At 39.4% G+C, this 18,895-nt stretch overlaps 1 protein-coding gene across 1 annotated transcript; it reads right to left on the reverse strand.

Annotated features, from left to right (window-relative positions):
• Positions 1 to 119: 119 nt before the first annotated feature.
• Positions 120 to 18,525, reverse strand: SMARCD1 (SWI/SNF related BAF chromatin remodeling complex subunit D1). Its single transcript, XM_072403201.1, has 13 exons — positions 18,246 to 18,525; positions 13,139 to 13,329; positions 11,510 to 11,552; positions 11,303 to 11,425; positions 11,093 to 11,215; positions 8,324 to 8,440; positions 5,127 to 5,228; positions 4,663 to 4,824; positions 4,483 to 4,580; positions 4,264 to 4,399; positions 2,427 to 2,549; positions 2,237 to 2,338; positions 120 to 1,977 (listed from the first exon to the last, which is right to left on the reverse strand). The coding sequence occupies exons 1-13, from the start codon at positions 18,399 to 18,401 to the stop codon at positions 1,924 to 1,926; spliced, it is 1,530 nt and encodes a 509-aa protein (XP_072259302.1). The 5' UTR covers positions 18,402 to 18,525; the 3' UTR covers positions 120 to 1,923.
• Positions 18,526 to 18,895: the final 370 nt, after the last annotated feature.

Genomic DNA, 18,895 nt, shown 5'->3' on the forward strand with positions numbered 1-18,895 from the left:
AATAAAAATTCACATGGTTCCAACAGGAAAAAAAAATGTTTGACTATAAAATAACATGACAAGTCCTATCCTTCATTAACCTAAACTATTTTGGTGAAAGAAACAGTACACGGCCAAAATTATTTAGTGAGAAGTTGCTTTTATTAAAACTTGGCAATGACTACAAGATACAAAACAATATTTTGGTCCATCAAAACCATAATCCATTTAAAAATAAAAAAGGCTACATATTTCATGAGAATAGAGGTGCTCGCGGGCACATTCAGTGAGAGATTGGAGAGCTTCTGAAGCGAACACCCCAGAAAGCAAAGCAGCATATCAAGAGCCCATTCTGCAGACTGCAAATGCTGTATAAATATTAACTGTAGAAATCAGAGTCCTTCATCATTGAAATATACTGACCACTTTCTTAGTCCAGAACGTGTAACCTTTTCCACTTTATTAAGAAAACAAAAATTATATATAACCTAATACATTATCCAGCTTGCGATACATTTCACAGGCCTCTGGAATCCTTTACATGGCAGTCCTGAAATCTATCAGTGATCCTATTATATCTGTATGACGACGGCTAGTGGTTTTACCAACTACCTGCAAAATTGGTCTGAACATGCAGCCATCAATTCACTAGAAGAGGCATCAAGCACAGGCAACTTTAAGTGAGAAGGTTACATATAAGCTGTGCGGGGCCTTCCCTGAAAGTCTACACTTACTGCTTGGTAAATGAAGACTCTCCAAAGCGGGCCTTGCAACTAAAAAGCAAACACTACTTTTTAGATTTGCCCTGCCAATCTGCTTTGCAGAACAGTCAGGAAAAATAAATGAGATGGTATACTCACCTATATCCAACCTCTACTCTGAGTGCCTAGGCAACATGTTTCAGCATGATTCAGGGAAGTACTTTAAATCCTGACAAGACCATGCTCATACCATAACCATAAAGAGATTTCCAGTATCTATCATATATTGGGAATTCCATTCCTGCACCAGAGAATCTGGAAGACCAAATTTTATGTCTTCCCCTACAGGTCTTATTTATGCCTTTATTTTCAAATGGGAAGGGGGTGTAAACAACAGACATTGCACAAAGTTCAAAGGTCTACTTTAAAAGAGCAGTCAATGACAGCACCTTACAGAACACTATTGATTTGTGCAAATAATCCATGTCCATGAATTACACTTCTAAATGCAGCTAATAGATATAGACAGCTGCATTCAAGACACATCAGTGATAACACAGCCTGTTTACAGATTGTTATCCTAAATTTAAGAATCAAAGGGCACAGCACCCCCTCCCATAATGTGCCATACAGTGCAAAATCACTTTTCACTATGTTGATTTTTTTGCACTTCCTATTTAGAAAGTGATTGTACCTCTTCGTAGTCAAGGCAAAAATTTAATAGTGAATTGACAGACTGCATTTTCATGATTCTGATATATACCGATTGCCTCTAACATATCTTTCATACAGTCCAAGATGATACCGTAACCCCTACATATTGACATTAACACATACCGATTCATTTGGGGCTCATGAGTATGCGAGGCCAAACACCTTGCACTTTGATGCTTTGATTTGGGGAAGAGAATACTAAGTTAAACATAAACAAACATTACAATAACAGTAATGAAAAAAAAAATGACACTTAAGGTGGCAAGGAAACTAAAAATAATTGATCCTTCGACTTTAATTATCTAGCCCTCACAACATCTGATGGCCTTCTATGTTTATCTCATCTGGGACCAGTATAAATATTAGTGTGTCCTTATTCCACTTGTCAGTCATTTGGTGGCGGAGGCCTCCGTTCTGATACACTTGAAAGCAGTGTCCTAAAGCCTCTATAAGATGTTACAAATTAGGCGCAGAGAAGCGCCCAGTTACATACACATCCATAGGCAGCTTCTCATGTGCCAGTGTTTCTTTATGTATTTCTGATTCCCAGGGCTTGCTCTAATTCCTGGCGTCTTTGCTGAACCTATAGAGACAAAAACACAAGAAAGACAAGCCGTGAATAATATGCACAAATTGCAAAATCGCAAATAGCAAGGAGTATCTTCTGGTTCTGTGTTCTCTCCAACCCCTTTTAGCTAGGCACACCACCCAGCATTTTTCAGTATCCACCCTGCTGTTTTTGGGTGGTTACTGTAAAGTTAGGTTGCAGTCTAGGGGCTGCCTCCCACCTACAGCTTCTCCCCCACCCAGCTTAAAAAAAAATTCTTAAAACATGTACATACCTTGGAGTAGAAATATCGACACACAGCTTCCTGAGCCCAGGGCTGGAAATAAAACTCTGCTCTACGCTCCTCTTCAGGATTTCCAACCACGTCCGTCATAGACTGGAGAAAGAGCAGATTATTAATGCTCTAGAAGTCTGAGTAAAAGTCACTGCACGCCATAAAAACAAGTAGCTTCTGTATCACTCACCTTGAGGTCACGGCACTGAGACTGTAGCCAGTCATTGATAAAGCCTTGAGGATCACGAGCAAAGCTTAACATGAACTCCCTCTGAATCTTGAGCTGATTAATCGTTTCAATCGTCTCATGAATCTAAAAACAAGAGCATATGTTAACGCACTAAGACTGCATATTGATGGCCATTTGCATAAAGCTCCAAGGTGCCCCAAGGTATCTCAACAGATGTTAGACTTCACCAAACCACTAGGGCAGGGTATCCATTACTGTAAATCATCATTTAACGCACTGCTGATGAAATGAAAGAGTCACGGACTCTAATTTCCAATACACAAATGTAAAAATGTCAGGGTAGGGAAACGAATGAAAGTGGAGCAACTACTTTACTACCACTGGGAGTTAAAATGTGTTAAAAAGACAAGACAAAAGCAAACAAATTTGGTAAGATGTTGGTTAGCTAACGTAAAAGTCCACCTGGGAGAAAACTACTGAGAAGCATGAAATGAATGACTGCAAAATGCGGTTTACAGAATGCATAATCCTCAGAAAAATGCACGCACACGTTTTATAAAAACCTCTACAAAACAATCAATTAGTTGAGGCTGCAAAAACAGCTCCACACACTAATAAAGCCTCCAGGGTGCACATGCTAAATATTCAATGAGAGAGCAGGAGAGCAAGATCACTCGTTCCTTGTGACTAGGAATTACATATCCTAAAGCCCAATTTAATTTTCATACCCCTTATTTTCCTATACTACTAAATGCTAGGATTTTTGCTTGAAAATGTGTCAAAATACCCTCTAAAAATAATTACACTTCCTGGCATCCCCCTACAATTCACTGTGTTAGTATAGAGGAGTAACAGCCAAATGTATATGGCAGCTTGGTCAAACTCCCGTGCCTATTGATCAGTACACTCATATTTTTATATACCGCATTACTTATATAACGAGGAAAGTGGAGTCAGGAATGTGAAAATGGAAGGTGGTAGTACATTGTCTGACTTTACATACTAACAGAATGCTTGTTTTACATGGCAGTTTCTCAAGTGAAATGGGGAGCACAGTGGCTCAGAGGTTAGTCCTCTGGCCTTTGCAGTGCTAGGTCCCAGGTTCGAATCTCGGTCAGGACACTATCTGCATGGAGTTTGCAGGCTCTCCCAGATTCGGAAAACATGCAGTTAGGTTAATTGGCTTCCCCCCAAAATTGACCTTAGACTGTATTAGAGATACAAATACTCTAATAATAATAATGGATTTCACTTTTCTCTGCAATAACCACCTGCCTGATCCTGTATTTTGCAAAGCAGGATTTTAGATCTTCGGCAATGGCCCATATCTAAAGGGACTCATTAAAAAGCATAAAACAAATGTACTTTGTGCTGCATCGGTTTCAGGAGCCCAAAGCCAGATGAGCTGAATCATAGGGAAAAAGGCCCAATCATTGTGACCCGTCAAAATCACAAGACCACCTCTTTTTCTATCTGCTTTTTAAAGCAGAGATCTCTGTAGGGTTTTGCTGCCTACAATCATGATAGCTGCCTAGCAAATAGTGATATCCACTTCTATTATAAATGACCCTGTAAGTACTTGCTGCTGCTTAGGAACATAGATCTATGATCTCTAAACAAAAGCGACATATTTATAGCAGGTGCCACATATCCTATTTGCACAGCTGTTCTTAATTCTTTTTTTAAATATGGGGTTTACAATCCAGCTCATCCTGTGCTTTGTTGGATTCCAGGTGAGTAGATCTTGGCATAATAAAAATTCTTTTAACCTTAAGCCTACATTTGACTTTTCTCAGAAAACCTGGGTGTTTCTGTTAAACTGGCCCATTCCCTTTACCTTGTTATCTAGAGCTGCAATTTCTTGTTGACTGGAAGTGGAAAGCAGGAAAGAGTTCATCTGAGTCTTAAGGGTGTCATCCACTTCAACATCAATATCATAACATGCGGTCTTCTTCTGGTCATTAGGATCCACACTGTCAATATAAAATAAATAAATAAATATAGCGACCTTGGTAGACTAGGATAAAAGAAAATCTCACTAGAAGATCATCTTTACCTAATGACATGATTGATTATGATGGGCTCTGGTGGCATAAGGAGGGCATGTAGTCTTTGTGGAAGCTCAGAAAACTTCATCTTCTGAGATTCGAATATCTGTGGTGACAAACCATGGAATGGAGAGTTAAATTCCAATATCTGTAACCAGTAGGGAATCGGGGAGAGGAATCACACTTACCTGCTGCAGGTATTTGTCACAGATGATAAATTCCCGTTCGTGAGGATCCTGAAGTTTGTGAGTTTTAATGTACTGCCATAGCGCTTGTATGATGACTGGACGGGTCTGAGTATGGATCCCAAGAAGACGAGCTAGACGAGGATCAAGCTTAAACTGAGGTGGCTGGGAAAAAGAAGAGTTAATATTATTCAGATGTTATTAGAATATGGTAATGCAATGACAGAACAGAGAAAGATTTGTCTTGCATTGGTAGGTCACAAAATACAATACGACCTAAATAAGACGATTGGAGAAAATGTTGCCCACAGCAGTCAGATTTCTCATTCCTTTCGTCCACAAACCTTTCCATGGATCCGTTTCTATAGGTACTTTTGCTCCAGCTATGTACTTTCTAGCTTTTTTAACTCAACCAAACTATACGAATGAAATGTATTATAAGTGTGTTTATGAATACATATTTTTACCTGATAGTCAAGCATCAGCAACACTGTGCATCGGACATTGACATCTCCTGGACGCTTGACCTGAAACCCATCTGTCTCCTGAGTGGTTGGCGTTCTGTGCCACTGCAATGAAAATCAAGAATGGTCAAAACAGATCCTCAAAAGGAGAATGTTTCATTCATCTTTTATTAGGTGTTAAAACAAAAAAAATTATATTATGTTTCAATCCCTGTAGATTTTCTTTTACTTTTGTTACACCTGAACTAGAAAAAATGTCTTATGATTGTCACCAGGACAAGAAGGCTCAGAAAGCAGCAGAAACACTTTTAGTCCTAGTGTATGGACTGGACATTTTACCATGATTGCCCCAAGACAATAAAAAAACGAACAGAGGCTATAAACTCTTTTGCCTGCAGTTGGAAATTAAAGTAATATAACTAAAAATAATCATCTTTTGCAATAAAAACTGCTAAAATAAAAACAACAACTCAAATTCCAACTTAAGTGAAATAACTTAAAATTTGCCACCCTGCCCTGTATGTTAAAAAGGAACTTCCACTTTTAGGTTTGTATGGTCAGACAGGTCATTATTGCAGAAAGAGGCAGGTGATGTGCCTTCTGCAATAATGTGCCTTACCCGCCTGATTGCTGCTGGTTCCTGGTGTCAAAGCTGAACTGCAGGGATACCCCGTAGTCCAAAAGAGTTAAGTTATCAAGGCACGGCTAATCGAGATGGCCAAAGATCATCTGTAGGAGGAGGAAGAGAAGGAAGATGGCAGTGTCCTGCGCTGGAACACAAATAGGCGAGTCATACCGGTTTATTTTGGCTTTAGGAGCAGGATAAATAACATTTTTACGGCTAGTAAACCCTCCACCTCTCATCGCTAGTCATGGAACTGCCTCGGATTCCAAAAATCTGCAAGCACAGGGCTTATAGGAACTGTATCGCAGCAGATAACCCTGGATCTGAAGGAGTTTACAATAGGCACTACCTTAGACTTCCAGAGCAGTAAAGAGTTTTTCAGGCACAAATATCTAATTAGGGAGATTTATGTACACAATTTATTATGAAAATTAAGTTTGGTATTAAGATGGTCTATAGGAAATAGACCATCTGAGGTGTATGGGGGTGAACCAATGCTGTATGTACATTTTGGGGTACATGCCAAATTGTTGTGATATTAGAATAGCGAATCATATATCACAAAGCACTCCGAGAGCTGACACAAAAGAATAATTTAAATGACAATCCCCAACCTCACAATTGGCAAAAAGGATATTTGTGATGATTGCTAAAAGAAATGTTTTAAAAAGAAGTTCTCGAGCAGAAAAATCACTCCATCATACAAGCATAATGACAAAGTTTCTGATCTTTTGTAAAGTCTGAAGTGTTTCACTTATGTATTATAAAGAAATTCTCCCTGCAGCTATTATGACCCTATAAGTGTTTTTGGACACCATTAAATCCATTATCCTGGGAGCCAGATATAGAATTTCTTTCACACAGATACAATAACAGGTCACTGACACATCCTATAATATAAACTCAGCATTGTATCCAGACGTTTTATGGTAAAGAAAGTGTATGGCTCTCTACACAAAATTATCTGAACATCAGAGTCATCAGAAAATTATTTCACTATTTTATCCCTGCACCATTTCTACAAGTATTGCCTGCAGGTCCTGTCCTGTCTGAATGGTTATGTTATTCTGCAGTTAGGTTTGTCTATATTTTACCTGAATTACAGGCTGCCCTGCTGGGAATATGAACACATACAGACTGCAGAAGAATGCTGCCCTCTGGTGGCCATCAATCTTATACACCAATACATTCAAAATAGGGCCACAGGGTAAAAAAAATCTCTTAGCAATTATTAAGAAATTGTTTTTAGACAGCCGCTCACTGGCTAGTGTACCTCCTTTAGGGTCACTAGCAGCCCCGCTGTCCCCAGCCCCCGTACATCATATGAGGTGGTAATTTTGCTGGTATTATCATTTGCATTTTACACTTTTTCCAAAAAAGAGGCACAGGAGGTTCACAGGAGAAAGATATCTTTCACTGGAATCATATGAAAGATACCATGACAAGTGCCCGATCAAAAAAAACAAATAAAAGATGCCCACACATGTCCATCATTATCTAGTAGTTGATGGTAATGAGTATATCAGATTCACATTGGATGAGAAACATGCTATATTTTACATAACAGCAGTTCTGAATATTTCTGAACACACCGTAATTACTACTGTTCAGATGTGTGCACGCAGATAGGAGAGCAGCCTATTCACATGTAATCCTAACCTACCGTACAGTACATAGATCCATATAATTCAGCACACTGCTATATAAGTTGTGTTATAGCAGAGGTTGGATGCTAAATCTTTATCTGTTATACATGCAGTTTATGCCAAAGTAATTGTATTGATGCTCAGGATTAGCATACCATGATTATGATTTGGTATCCTCCCCTGCAGAGCAGCAATGAAAGAGGGAGGGGCAGTACTACCAGCCAATCAGGTTCTGCTAAATGCACATGTGCTCACAGGGAACACGCCAACAGTAAATAGGAGAAGAATGAATAGAGGTGCTGTTCCGGTACTGTCCGATGAGGACAGTGATAACGTGTAGATTTAAAGTATTACCTGCTAATACATCTACTGCTCATACTACATAGGAATAAAGTGTAAATCGATATTTGTGTATATATATATATATATATATATATATATATATAAATAAATAAATGTTTTCTACATTTTGCATATTTGCATCCAAAGCTGTTCTATGCAACACAATTTTCAGTATTATTAAAATTAAAAGAACATTCAAAATAGAAATTCAGTGAAAACTGTTCCCTCATTGGTAGTTATTGGAGAAGAACCTTGTATATTAGATTGTATAGACAGAACCTTCTTACTTTGTAGCAGACTAAAAGAATGGTGGGAAAAATGCTCCTTAGCAGTGTTTCTTAATGGAAAATGTTCCTTAGCAGTGGAAAGAATAGGTGTAGTTACCTCCTCAGGATGAGAAAGGTTGTAATACATTTGCATAGAAATATATGCATCATATCCATTTTTAAAGAGCTTGGAAAAGTTCAATGCATAATGTATTGGAAGTAAAATGTGGAGTGTGTGTATGAATACAAAAATTAGGAACAAGATATTGTAGGATTCTAAAGTGGAGCTCCACAAAGTTGCACTTTACACTGAGAACATACCTCCACCAAATGATTATCTGGCCCATACAGATCCTTGTCTAACTCAATGACCAAAGACTTAAAAAATGAAGAGAATTTTCTTTTCTGTTTGGTAGCATCGTATTTGGACAAAGGTGCCTGCAAAACAAAACAAAAATGCGATGATAAACCTGTGACAATATGGAGATATACCATAAAACCACACAGAATAATAATGCAGAGACAAAGTACTGTGTACTAAGCACAGCAATCGGAACAGTATGTAAACCATTGTGGTCATCACAAATGTATGCATCAATTAGCTAACAGTTGTGCAGGCTGAAGGTAGCCACATTTTTCCTGCTGGTCTGTTATAAATAAGAAAAAAAAAAAAAAAAAAGACAGGTACAAAGAAGGAAATGACAGCTGAAGTAGCAGCAGATAAAAGTACCACCACTAGCACAGCAATTGCCCAGAAAAGTTTTTGGTCAGTTGCTATATGACAACACAGCGCCATAAAAACAATAACAGTAAAATAAAAATAAAAGGGAGCAATGGTGAGCCCACTTCTATCCTTTTAATTAGATTTTATTTCTTGTTTATCTAAAAAAAAAAGTGCACTAACTTTTCTATTATTGCTTTGCTGGCAAGGGGAGTTTATAAAATAAGGGTAAAAGGTCTAAATCACTAGAGCATAAAAACCCTGACAACTCAAATATGCTTTACCATAAATGGGGAACTCTATAAAGCAAGGGTGTCAAACTCCGGCCTGCAACGTCCTTTTTTTTGGCCCCCAAAGGAATCCTAAAATTGAATTGCCAGCTGGCCGGCCATTGAAACAGCACCGCTACTACAATTCCCGGCATCACTCGCATCTATAGACCAGCGGCCTCTCTGATGAAGAGGGAATTCCAGCAGCGGGCCACTCAAGATTTATCCCCGTATTGGCCACATCTGGCATTTTCAGCAACCCCCCCAGCTACACATGGGAGATGCTAGGAGTCTTTTGGAGTTACAGGGGCTTCTTGGCGACCCATGGCATATAGCGGTCTCTCAGGCTGTGCATAGCCTGCTGTTATCCAAGTGTATGACGCTGTGGGTGCTGCACAATTTCCAAGCTACATCCATGACATTGACGCTGCTCAACTGCTTTCTATGTTTGGCAGCACACATCTGTGTGAGCAACTATTCTCCAAGTTGAAGATGAACAAGACATTGCACAGGAGTTGTCTTACTGATGAACACCTTCATTCAATCCTGAGAATTCCTCAGCTCAGAGTCTGACCCCAAACATTGATGAACTAGCATCCAAGAAGAGATGCCAGATATCTGGCTTGGACCTTGAATAAATGTTTTCCTAATGTACTTTTCCTTGCTACTCCAAGGCATGGACTTGAAAGGTTGAGTGTTCATAGAAGAACATGGTTATCATTATTGTTAGCCTGTGCAAAAAAAGGTTACCATTGAAATTTAACTCAGAAGGCTACAAATAGAGAAAGACAAGATTTTTTTCTAAATAGAAAAAAAAAAATTTTATGCCTCATTATAGGCTTGTCGCAGATTGAGTGTTAAGCAAAACCTATTTGTTTCCATATGAAAAGGTTTTTATATCTAATGAGAAGGTAAACGTTCCCCGATTTTTTCAATAAATTTCAAAGTTGGTCTGTGACTTAAACTGTCTTAAGTTTTTATTTTTTGGCCCTCTGTGTATTTGAGTTTGACACCCTTATGTCAAAAAAGGCAAAAATACATGTGCCATCCTTCTGCTGCATGTAAGATTCTACTGCACCCAAACCACTATTGCCATTTTGTGTCTCAGAATACTTCTCAAAAACCATAAAAAACCAAGCACATGGTTCAATTTATCTGGCCAAGGAAAGGGGGTTCTTAGGAGAGTTCCATCCACATTATTGTATACATTCATATGTTTAGAGTAAACCCCAAATAACCCCATGCTTATACAGAAGAGGAGACTTGTTGGTGCTATAAGGTACTTACAAGGGGTGAATTCTCTTTCATTATTGTGCTGAATGATCTGTGCAGACTTTAATAGGGAAATATAGCAAGTATACATGTAAATACATGACTTTATTTTGTCAATATGCCAAACTGTAACAAGGTTGTTACTGAGAATGTCATGAAGCCAGTGCATGAGTATATTAGTCTGGTAACTAGTATTTTACAGATGGAGGTCAGTGGAAGCAGCCTTCATATTTGTCGTAGATAAGGATAAAGCGGAACTAAAGTTCCACTTTTAAATACTGGCATCAGGCAGGGTTTTATTGCAGAATGAGATAGGCCATGTCCCTTCTGCAATAAGCATTCTTACCTGCCTGATTGCGCTAAAGGAGCTGTCAAAAAAAAAAAAAAAAAAAAAAAAAGCTGAACTGAAAATGAGCAGCTTAGTATGGCTGCCAGGATACCCAGCAATCACTGCTTCACCTGAACTTGCCAGGAATGAATGAACTCTGAAGCGCCTTTGTGAATATTGCATTATCCCGGCCAATCAAGATGGCCAAAGATCACAACTAGGAAGAGAAAAATGAAGATAATGGTTCTCAGGTGATGAACGGAGACAGGTAAGTATAGCGGAGTTTGGTTCCACATAAACTGCAGTGGATTATTGTCAGAGAAGAGGGCAACCCTTGGTAGTACAATCCAGATATGTGCCAGAAAATATGCAGTGCCTGGAATGATCAAAGCACAGAAGACAGGAAAGAGTCGCAACATACCAGGTTTTGGTTGTCTGTTTTTAGTTTTCTTATTTTCATAAAAACACATGGTATAGATTATATATGATTTGTTACTTACATCTTCCAGAAGTCTGCCTTCTACACGGAGCTCCCAAGAAGCCACTGTCCCTTCTCCATCCTCAACATCAGACTTTGCTGGGTTAAATGTGTTAGAAATGAAGATGCGAAGTTTCCGTTTTTGCTATTGAGAAAAAAAATGTCAAAATAAAGATGTTTGGAAAAAAACTGCCAGTGCAGCGGCTGAGTAAATTATAGAACTCAAACTTACCTTGATCGGTCTTTTCAAGGCCTCTTGAATATCAAGCCGTTTTCTCATAATTGTCTGGTCCAATTTCCTCTCAAAAGCCAATAAATCCATGTAAGCCTGAGATTCAGGTACGAGCTCCCGAATCTGTGCAGAAAGTCAAAGCAATTACAATGTGCGCAACTTCTGAAACATGTTTTATTGGTAGTCCATCATTTCGTCAACACTCACCCTCTGAGGTAGAATCTTATCAGCCATCTTCTTCTTTTTAGCACTTTAAAATTGAAAAAGAAATGAGATCAGCTAAGATCATGGCCTTACCCTCCAGCACAGTGTACAAACATTCAGATATTCATAAGTGATGGCACAATAACTCAACGCTACCTCTAAGGCCTAAACTACGAATTGTTTTTCGTTCCACTTGGACACACAAATGTGGAACAAACTTGACAACAGTTAACCTTCACTTTTAACATTTAAACAGCAAAGTACAGCTAAGCATGTTTTTTTTTAAATATATCATAGTTTGAAGATGAACTTCAACACACCAAGTTTCTCTTTAGATCAGGCGTGTCCACACAAATGTCAAAGTCAAAATGATCTACCGACAAAAAAACTTGGACTTAATAGCTGTGCGCAGTAGAGTTTATTTTGAAAGGCAAGACTCAGCCATCTACTCACATTGCCCTTGCGATCCACTGGTGGATTACTATCTGCCTGTTGGGCACCCCTGCTCTACATCTTGTTTCAAAAATCATTGCAATCTTGCATTGAAAAAAAAGTCATGATATTAGTAGGTTCTGTTTTTATTATCTTATTCTGTAGTTATGTGATGCATATTAGCATGGTTGAAATCTGAATCACGCTGGACAATGGGAGGAAACAGCTTGTATTAATCACACTAGCCATTGAGCAAAATTTGTGTAAAGGAGTGTCCACAGCAGATAAAGGAGTCTGGGTACACAATAGGAGCCAGGTAGGGACCAGTCAATTGCTCAACCTCCCTAGCATTCTAATTCTGTCTGTATTTCCATGCAAAAAGCGTTACATTTTTTTACATGGAAATTTATTTTACATTGTAGGCCTATAATTCTTAGGCATAACTCACCAAAATATGTCCAATATTTAATAAAATTAATAATTAAGTTTAAATAAAAAACACAAAAATCTGGTAAAAAAATAACTGTACAGTAGCATGTATAATATATATATTATTTTATATACATGTTGTCAGTGTCTTAGACTCAGTGCTCCTGAAGTCCTTTTTTCTGTAGGAAAGTTTCTAATAAATTCAATTTAGAGGTTAACTGACAACAATTCTTTCAATTTTGGTCAGAACTGACATGTACTGAACCTTGTTCAAGCTGGGATTCAGGTTTTAGCAGTGTCCTATACTGCACAGTAATCTATGTTTAATTAAAACTGCTAATTCACCATTCTTTGGTCCAAAGATTGGCTGATTCAATTATTTGTCATTTGCTTTGAAAGAAGTTTGGAATAAGGCATAACCCACATAAAAAAAAAGGTACAAATTGGATTTGTGGGCACATATGCTCAAATTTGAAGATGTTCTATATTAGTTAGGGGAAGGACTTGACACCATAAAAAGTCAGTAAATGTCCAAAAATAAGGACAAGCATTTAGGGTAAAATTAATAATTGCTGTTCTGTCGGTTGGTAGTTTACAGAAATTATTCTTTGCAAGCATTCTTTGTTTTCTACTAGCCATGGCTTGTGGATGAAAGTATGATAAATTGTGAAGCTTCCAGGTAACGCCATTTAAATACAAGGCCCATGCCATTAACCAGTGACCCATTCTTAGGTCACTAAATACTTCAGTACATGTATATTTGTTACCTACCTGTGGTTCCTATTTTGAGCTGCCTGTTGTTGCTGAACTTGCTGTATCTGCTGAGGTGCAGGGCGTTTCCGGGACTGGTCCATACCTGACTGAGCCATCCCTGGTCGAGCAGCTGGACTTCCACCATAACCTGGAGGTCCCATGGCTGGTCCCTGAGGAGTCATCCGACTGCCTGGAAGCATCCCGGGTCGCTGCATTGAACCAATATTCACCAATTAGTATAATGAAAGCAATCTATTGTCTAAAGCAACTTTAGCACATTTATAAGGCAGCAAATTATTATAGAGATTTTGGCTCTGCCATATAGAATGGGGTCTCCTTTTGCTTCATGCGTGATGCTTCCATTTAAAAGTGAAAACCGTCTTAAAAAAATACGCTAAGTTATTTTTCCGGAAAACAATTGGCCCCACCCATGTTCCTCACCTTTCGGTAAAATTCCAGCTCCATTCATAAGACCAGGCAGGGTGGAGGACCAACGGATAACCAATCCTTGAATTTTGGTTGGGGGCTTCCCACATTTTTATTAATTTTCCACTTTTGGTTCCTGGCCGTTATTAAAGGAAAGGGTTTTTTCTTGGGCTAAAACATGTTTTGTACCCTATGCAATTAAGGTGCTTTTTTTTTCTACCAACTGCCAATGTCATATATTATTAAAAATCTATGAGGGAAGTACCCTTTACTCCTAAAAATTCAACTTGAATGACTGTCATCCCAGAGTAGCCAACCTGGACAGGGATATAACCAGATGTGCATCCAAATTCCAGGCAAATGACGAATAATAAAGCAAAAAAAAAACCTGATACTCACCTGTACACATTCCCTCGCAGGGCACTGCTATCTTCTTTGGCTATCTTGATTTGCCATGTCGGGATGACATAGCCCCTGCACATGCATGCAGGAGTCCATACATTCCCGGCATGCACAGGAGAAGCCAAGCTTGCAATGTATCCTGGCAATCAAAGCTAAATCTGCCATGTGCAGCTCTTTGACAGATACCTGGAGTGATCAGGCAGGTAGGAGGGATTATTACAGAAGGGACATCACCTGCACCTTTCTGCAATAATGTCCTGCCTGATCATTGATTCCTTTAGTTCTGCTTTGATACCACTCCATCATCTTAGCAGCCAGGTAGCTTGCAATTTTTCGAACAATTTAATTTTTCCTCTCACTGGAGATTTATTTATTTATGTAGCACAGAAGACAAGCTCAGATGAATGATAAGAGAGCTCCTGGGAGTCAGATAAAGACAATTTCTATTGAAAGCAATACGCTTTGTAGGTATAAGAAATTAAAAACTGCAAAACTCAAAAGCGCTAGAGAAAAAAAAAAGTACATTCAGTGATTTTCTCATATCCCAGCAGTGACTTTTATTAGGTTTTAAGTCAAAAAGAAAAAGTATAAACAGTTCGCTTCAAATCCCTGCTGTCATGGCAATGCAAAGAAATGAAAGCTTTGAATTTGCATCCTGGAAATAGAGACTTATTTTGGATATTCAATTAGGTTCTGAATTTACTGCTGAGAAAGTGAGTAGGTGAATTGAGACACTGAAATATATTAGAAAAATAAAACACCAAAAGGATGAGATTAGTAACAAGTACTAACCACTGTGTTTTAGAAAGTTACAAAACAGAGAATAAAAAAATACAACAACTGAAAAATGACTTCACTAGACAAAGCTTCAATATTTGTACCAATGATTTGATGAAAAGGTTATGTTTATATTACCGGTAAAGGGGGATATCCCAGGGTGAAGGGAAATAAGATGTGAGGGGAAAAGCTTCCTGGGCACACCATGCAAGAACAAAGGTGTATAGGTTTACACATATGCCCTGTATTGTGTCATAAGGTGTTTAATAGTCCCATATCCCAAAAAATTATACATTTTATTAGGGATTAATATGATAAACTGAGGATTTATACTGCAGCACCGCAGACAGGGCCATGAAATGCTAAAATTATCCTTCTGCCCACTGTTGAATCCAGAAGTGTTTGAAGCTGGGTGGTGGCCCCTGTATTGTGACCCAACGCTTAGGTCACGACCCAAAAACAGCCAGGCTGTTACTGAAAAGTGCCGGGTGGGGAGAACACTGCTTCCGCCACATTCTCTCCTTTAGATAATAAAGCTACCACGTCCTAAACCTGGCAACTAAGCTGAGGGAAGACCATACAAAGTAAACAGGTTCACTTTAAAGCAGACCCATCATCAAAAAATGAACATTATGTGAAAGGGGAGATTGGTGTTGCGGAGGTAGTATTGTGGAGAAGGGTGTGCTTATTTTTTCCTCACATCCCAAAACCCATGGCATTCCAGGGATTATAGTGGCATATTTTAGTTTTTTGTTTATTAAAACAGTGCAGATCCGGTCAGTGATTTCTAAACATGTCCTCCTGCAACCTTCAACCCCTGGACATTAAAGCTACTCATTGCACAAGGTGCCTTCTCCGGATCCTGGCAGCTTATTCTTTCAGAGCTGAAAAAGTAAAGGGGGGGGGGGGTTACTGCCAAGCAAAAATTTTAAATGACACCATGAACATAGTGAACATCTAAAACATATGTGTTGCAGCACAACACTCCTAAACATTGGGAGAAAAGATCCTGCGTGTGTCTTTTTGGTGAAAATGATTAGGCTGGTATAATGCAACGCACAGAAAAGAAGAGTTTAATTTGACATTAGGGGCATTGTATTGATGGTGAAGTGACGTTCTAACTTCAATTTACCAATGACGGATGAATGGAGTGTTCCAACTACAACTTAGCAGAGTATGCTACCTACAACTTACTAATGACGATAATGGAGAATTCTACCTATAATTCCTGGATGGTGATGATGATGATAACATCAATACCAACAATTTACTGATGGGAGCGTTACACCTACAACTCACTGCTAGTTCTACCTACAACTTACTGAAGAAACTGTGGTTATACCTAAAGCTTACCAGTTACAATAACAGACTTTTGTACCTGCAATTTATGACAATACCAGGGAATCCCATGTACAACTTACCAATGAAGATAAGTGGCCATTCTACTTTCAATTTACAGATGACAATACCACCAAGACTTACCGCTTACTGATGAGGATCATGGAGCAATACTGACATCTCTCCAATACTCATAACAAGGTGTTCTAACAACTTACCGATCATAACGTTATACTAACAACTTACTGATAACGAAGCGATACACAACTCACCAATGATGATAAATGGACTTTATACCTACAACTTATTAATGACGATAATGGAGTTATACCTACAACTTAATGGTGAAGATAAATAGAACATACCATGTACAATAACAGAACATTAATATATCTTACCAATGATAAGAACTGGCCATTATACCTACACCTTACTGATGACAATTACAAACTGTTCAACCTCAACCAACAACAATAACAGGCCGCTCGGCATAAAAACTTACTGATAACAACAGAGTATTCCACCTACAATTTACCAATGAAGATAACTGGGCATTCTAAGAATTTACCAATAAGTTTAGGGTGTTCTACCTACAACTTTTCCAATGATAATAGCAGAGTATGCTACCTACAGCTTGCTAATGACAATAACGAAGCGTTCTATACATACAGCTCACTAAGGATGATAATTAAATGTTTGGTCTGCAACTCGCTGATGACAGTGTTGAAGTGGGTGGCAGCCCCTATAACACAATTCTTCAGTAACCACCCAAAAACAGCCGGGTGATTACTGAAAAGTGCTGGGTGGTGCGCCCGGCTAAATGGGGCTGGGGAGAACACTGTATGATGATAACCAAGTGTGGTACCTACAGCTTACCAATTATGATAATAAAGTGTTCAACCAACAATTCACTGATGATGATAATAGAATGTTATACACATAGCTGATTGGTGACAGTAAGCCTACGTACACACATTAGACGACTCTTATCTGATATTGCCTCAGGGCTGATATTGGAGGAGAATCTGGTGTGTGTGCCGAGCTCATCGTTCATGGATCCAGGGATACGAAACGATCGTAATGAAAGTGAAGGGAAGAGAATGCAGCGGGGTGCTGCTCCATTGTTCTCCCCCTCACCTCCCTAGAGAGCAGAATGGTGCTGTGTCTGATACATCATTCAGTTTTTTGTTGTTGGAAAGGATGATGAAAGATCCAAATATTACATGTGTGTACTTAGCCTAACATGGATTCCAATCAAAACATCCTGATAAAGGAGAATCGACTTACAACTGACCTGAAAAACAATGCCCTGGCCACTCTCTTTGCTTCTCCAATGACCTAGTAATGACTTCCTCACTCATAACCTCATCACACGCACGGATACAAGACTTTTCTAGAGCTGCCCCAACTCTCTGGAATGGTCTTCCTTGTCCTATTTGCATTACTCCTACTTTCTGCTCATTTAAAAGAGCACTCAAAACCCATTATTTCAAACTTGTCTACCCTTCTTCTTCTGTTTCTTGAAACCCTCACTACTTCCCACCAATTCATATCTCCCATCTTATTGTGTGTTACTTCCCCCACCTACTAGATTGTAAGCTCTTCGGGGCTGATAATAGAGGGTGCCATATACAATATCACTGGATTCTATATACAACTCACAGGCCGTGCAGCGTACGGTGGGCTGGGGATGTATTTTTTTTAACCCCGGGAGCCATATATATTATTTGGGGGGGCTCCTCCATCGTATCAGGGTCTTTGTATGGAATAAATTATTATTATTAAACAGTATTTATATAGCGCCAACATATTACACATAGCTGTACATTAAATAGAAGTTGTAAATGACAGACAGATACTGACAGTGACACAGGAGAAGAGGACCCTGCCCCGAAGAGCTTACAATCTAGGAGGTGGGGGAGGGAGTATCGGACAATAGGAGGGGATGATGGTGGTTGTTATAGATAATCTGACTGATGTATAGATGGAGGGCTCAGAGTTGTGCTGGTCATTATAGATCCTCCTTGTGATGATAATGTGAGCCGGGGACACAATTATCCGGTGCACAGCTAATGTTATATATGAGATGAATTGTTTATATCATGCAGAGTGTAATATGGCGATGTGAGGGGCCTGGCACACACATAGGGGGAGGGGGATGCCGGTAATGTGCAGCTCTTACCGGAAAAGCGGCTCCTGGCATTGGTGAGCGGTACATGCCCTGTCCTGGGGCGGGGCCCATCCTCACAGCAGGCCCGGGCGTCCCAGGCCCCATCGCGGCTGCCGCTGGCCCGGATCCCCCGGGAGTCACCGATTGGAAACCAGCCCGCGCCGCCATCGCTTTGCAACAATGGGGCCGGAACCGGAAGTGCTATGTCACACAAGGGGGCTCCGACACACTCAAAGAACAGCGCTACTTGCTGCAGCCGGCATGAATTAAAGACCGGAAGTGCTTCTCTGCCATCTTGGATTCGGGCAAAATTTAAATGCTGGGAGTGGATTAAAAACTCCCACTCACGTAAGCAGCCATTTTGGTCAGGGGCAAATAGCTTCACTTTTTTTTTTACTAAATTTCGACAAAAGCATTTCGGTTATCAGTCTTATTGTACATGTAGCGTTTCATAGGGTCTAACGGGTTAATATAGAGCTGTTTAACCATTTTCGTGTTTACAGGGGGGTGCCCGCCGGGTACACTTCCGGTCGGTAAAGGCAGCGCAGCTCTCCAGTGTTGTGATGAAGATTTTATTGTAATCAGTGAGGAGATTGATAGACTATACAGAAGTGTCAAACGCTGGCCTGAGGGCTAAATCTGGCCCCCAAAAGAATCCTAAA

The sequence above is a fragment of the Pyxicephalus adspersus genome, chromosome 1, assembly GCF_032062135.1.
Source record: "Pyxicephalus adspersus chromosome 1, UCB_Pads_2.0, whole genome shotgun sequence".
Classification (NCBI taxonomy): Eukaryota; Metazoa; Chordata; class Amphibia; order Anura; family Pyxicephalidae; genus Pyxicephalus; species Pyxicephalus adspersus.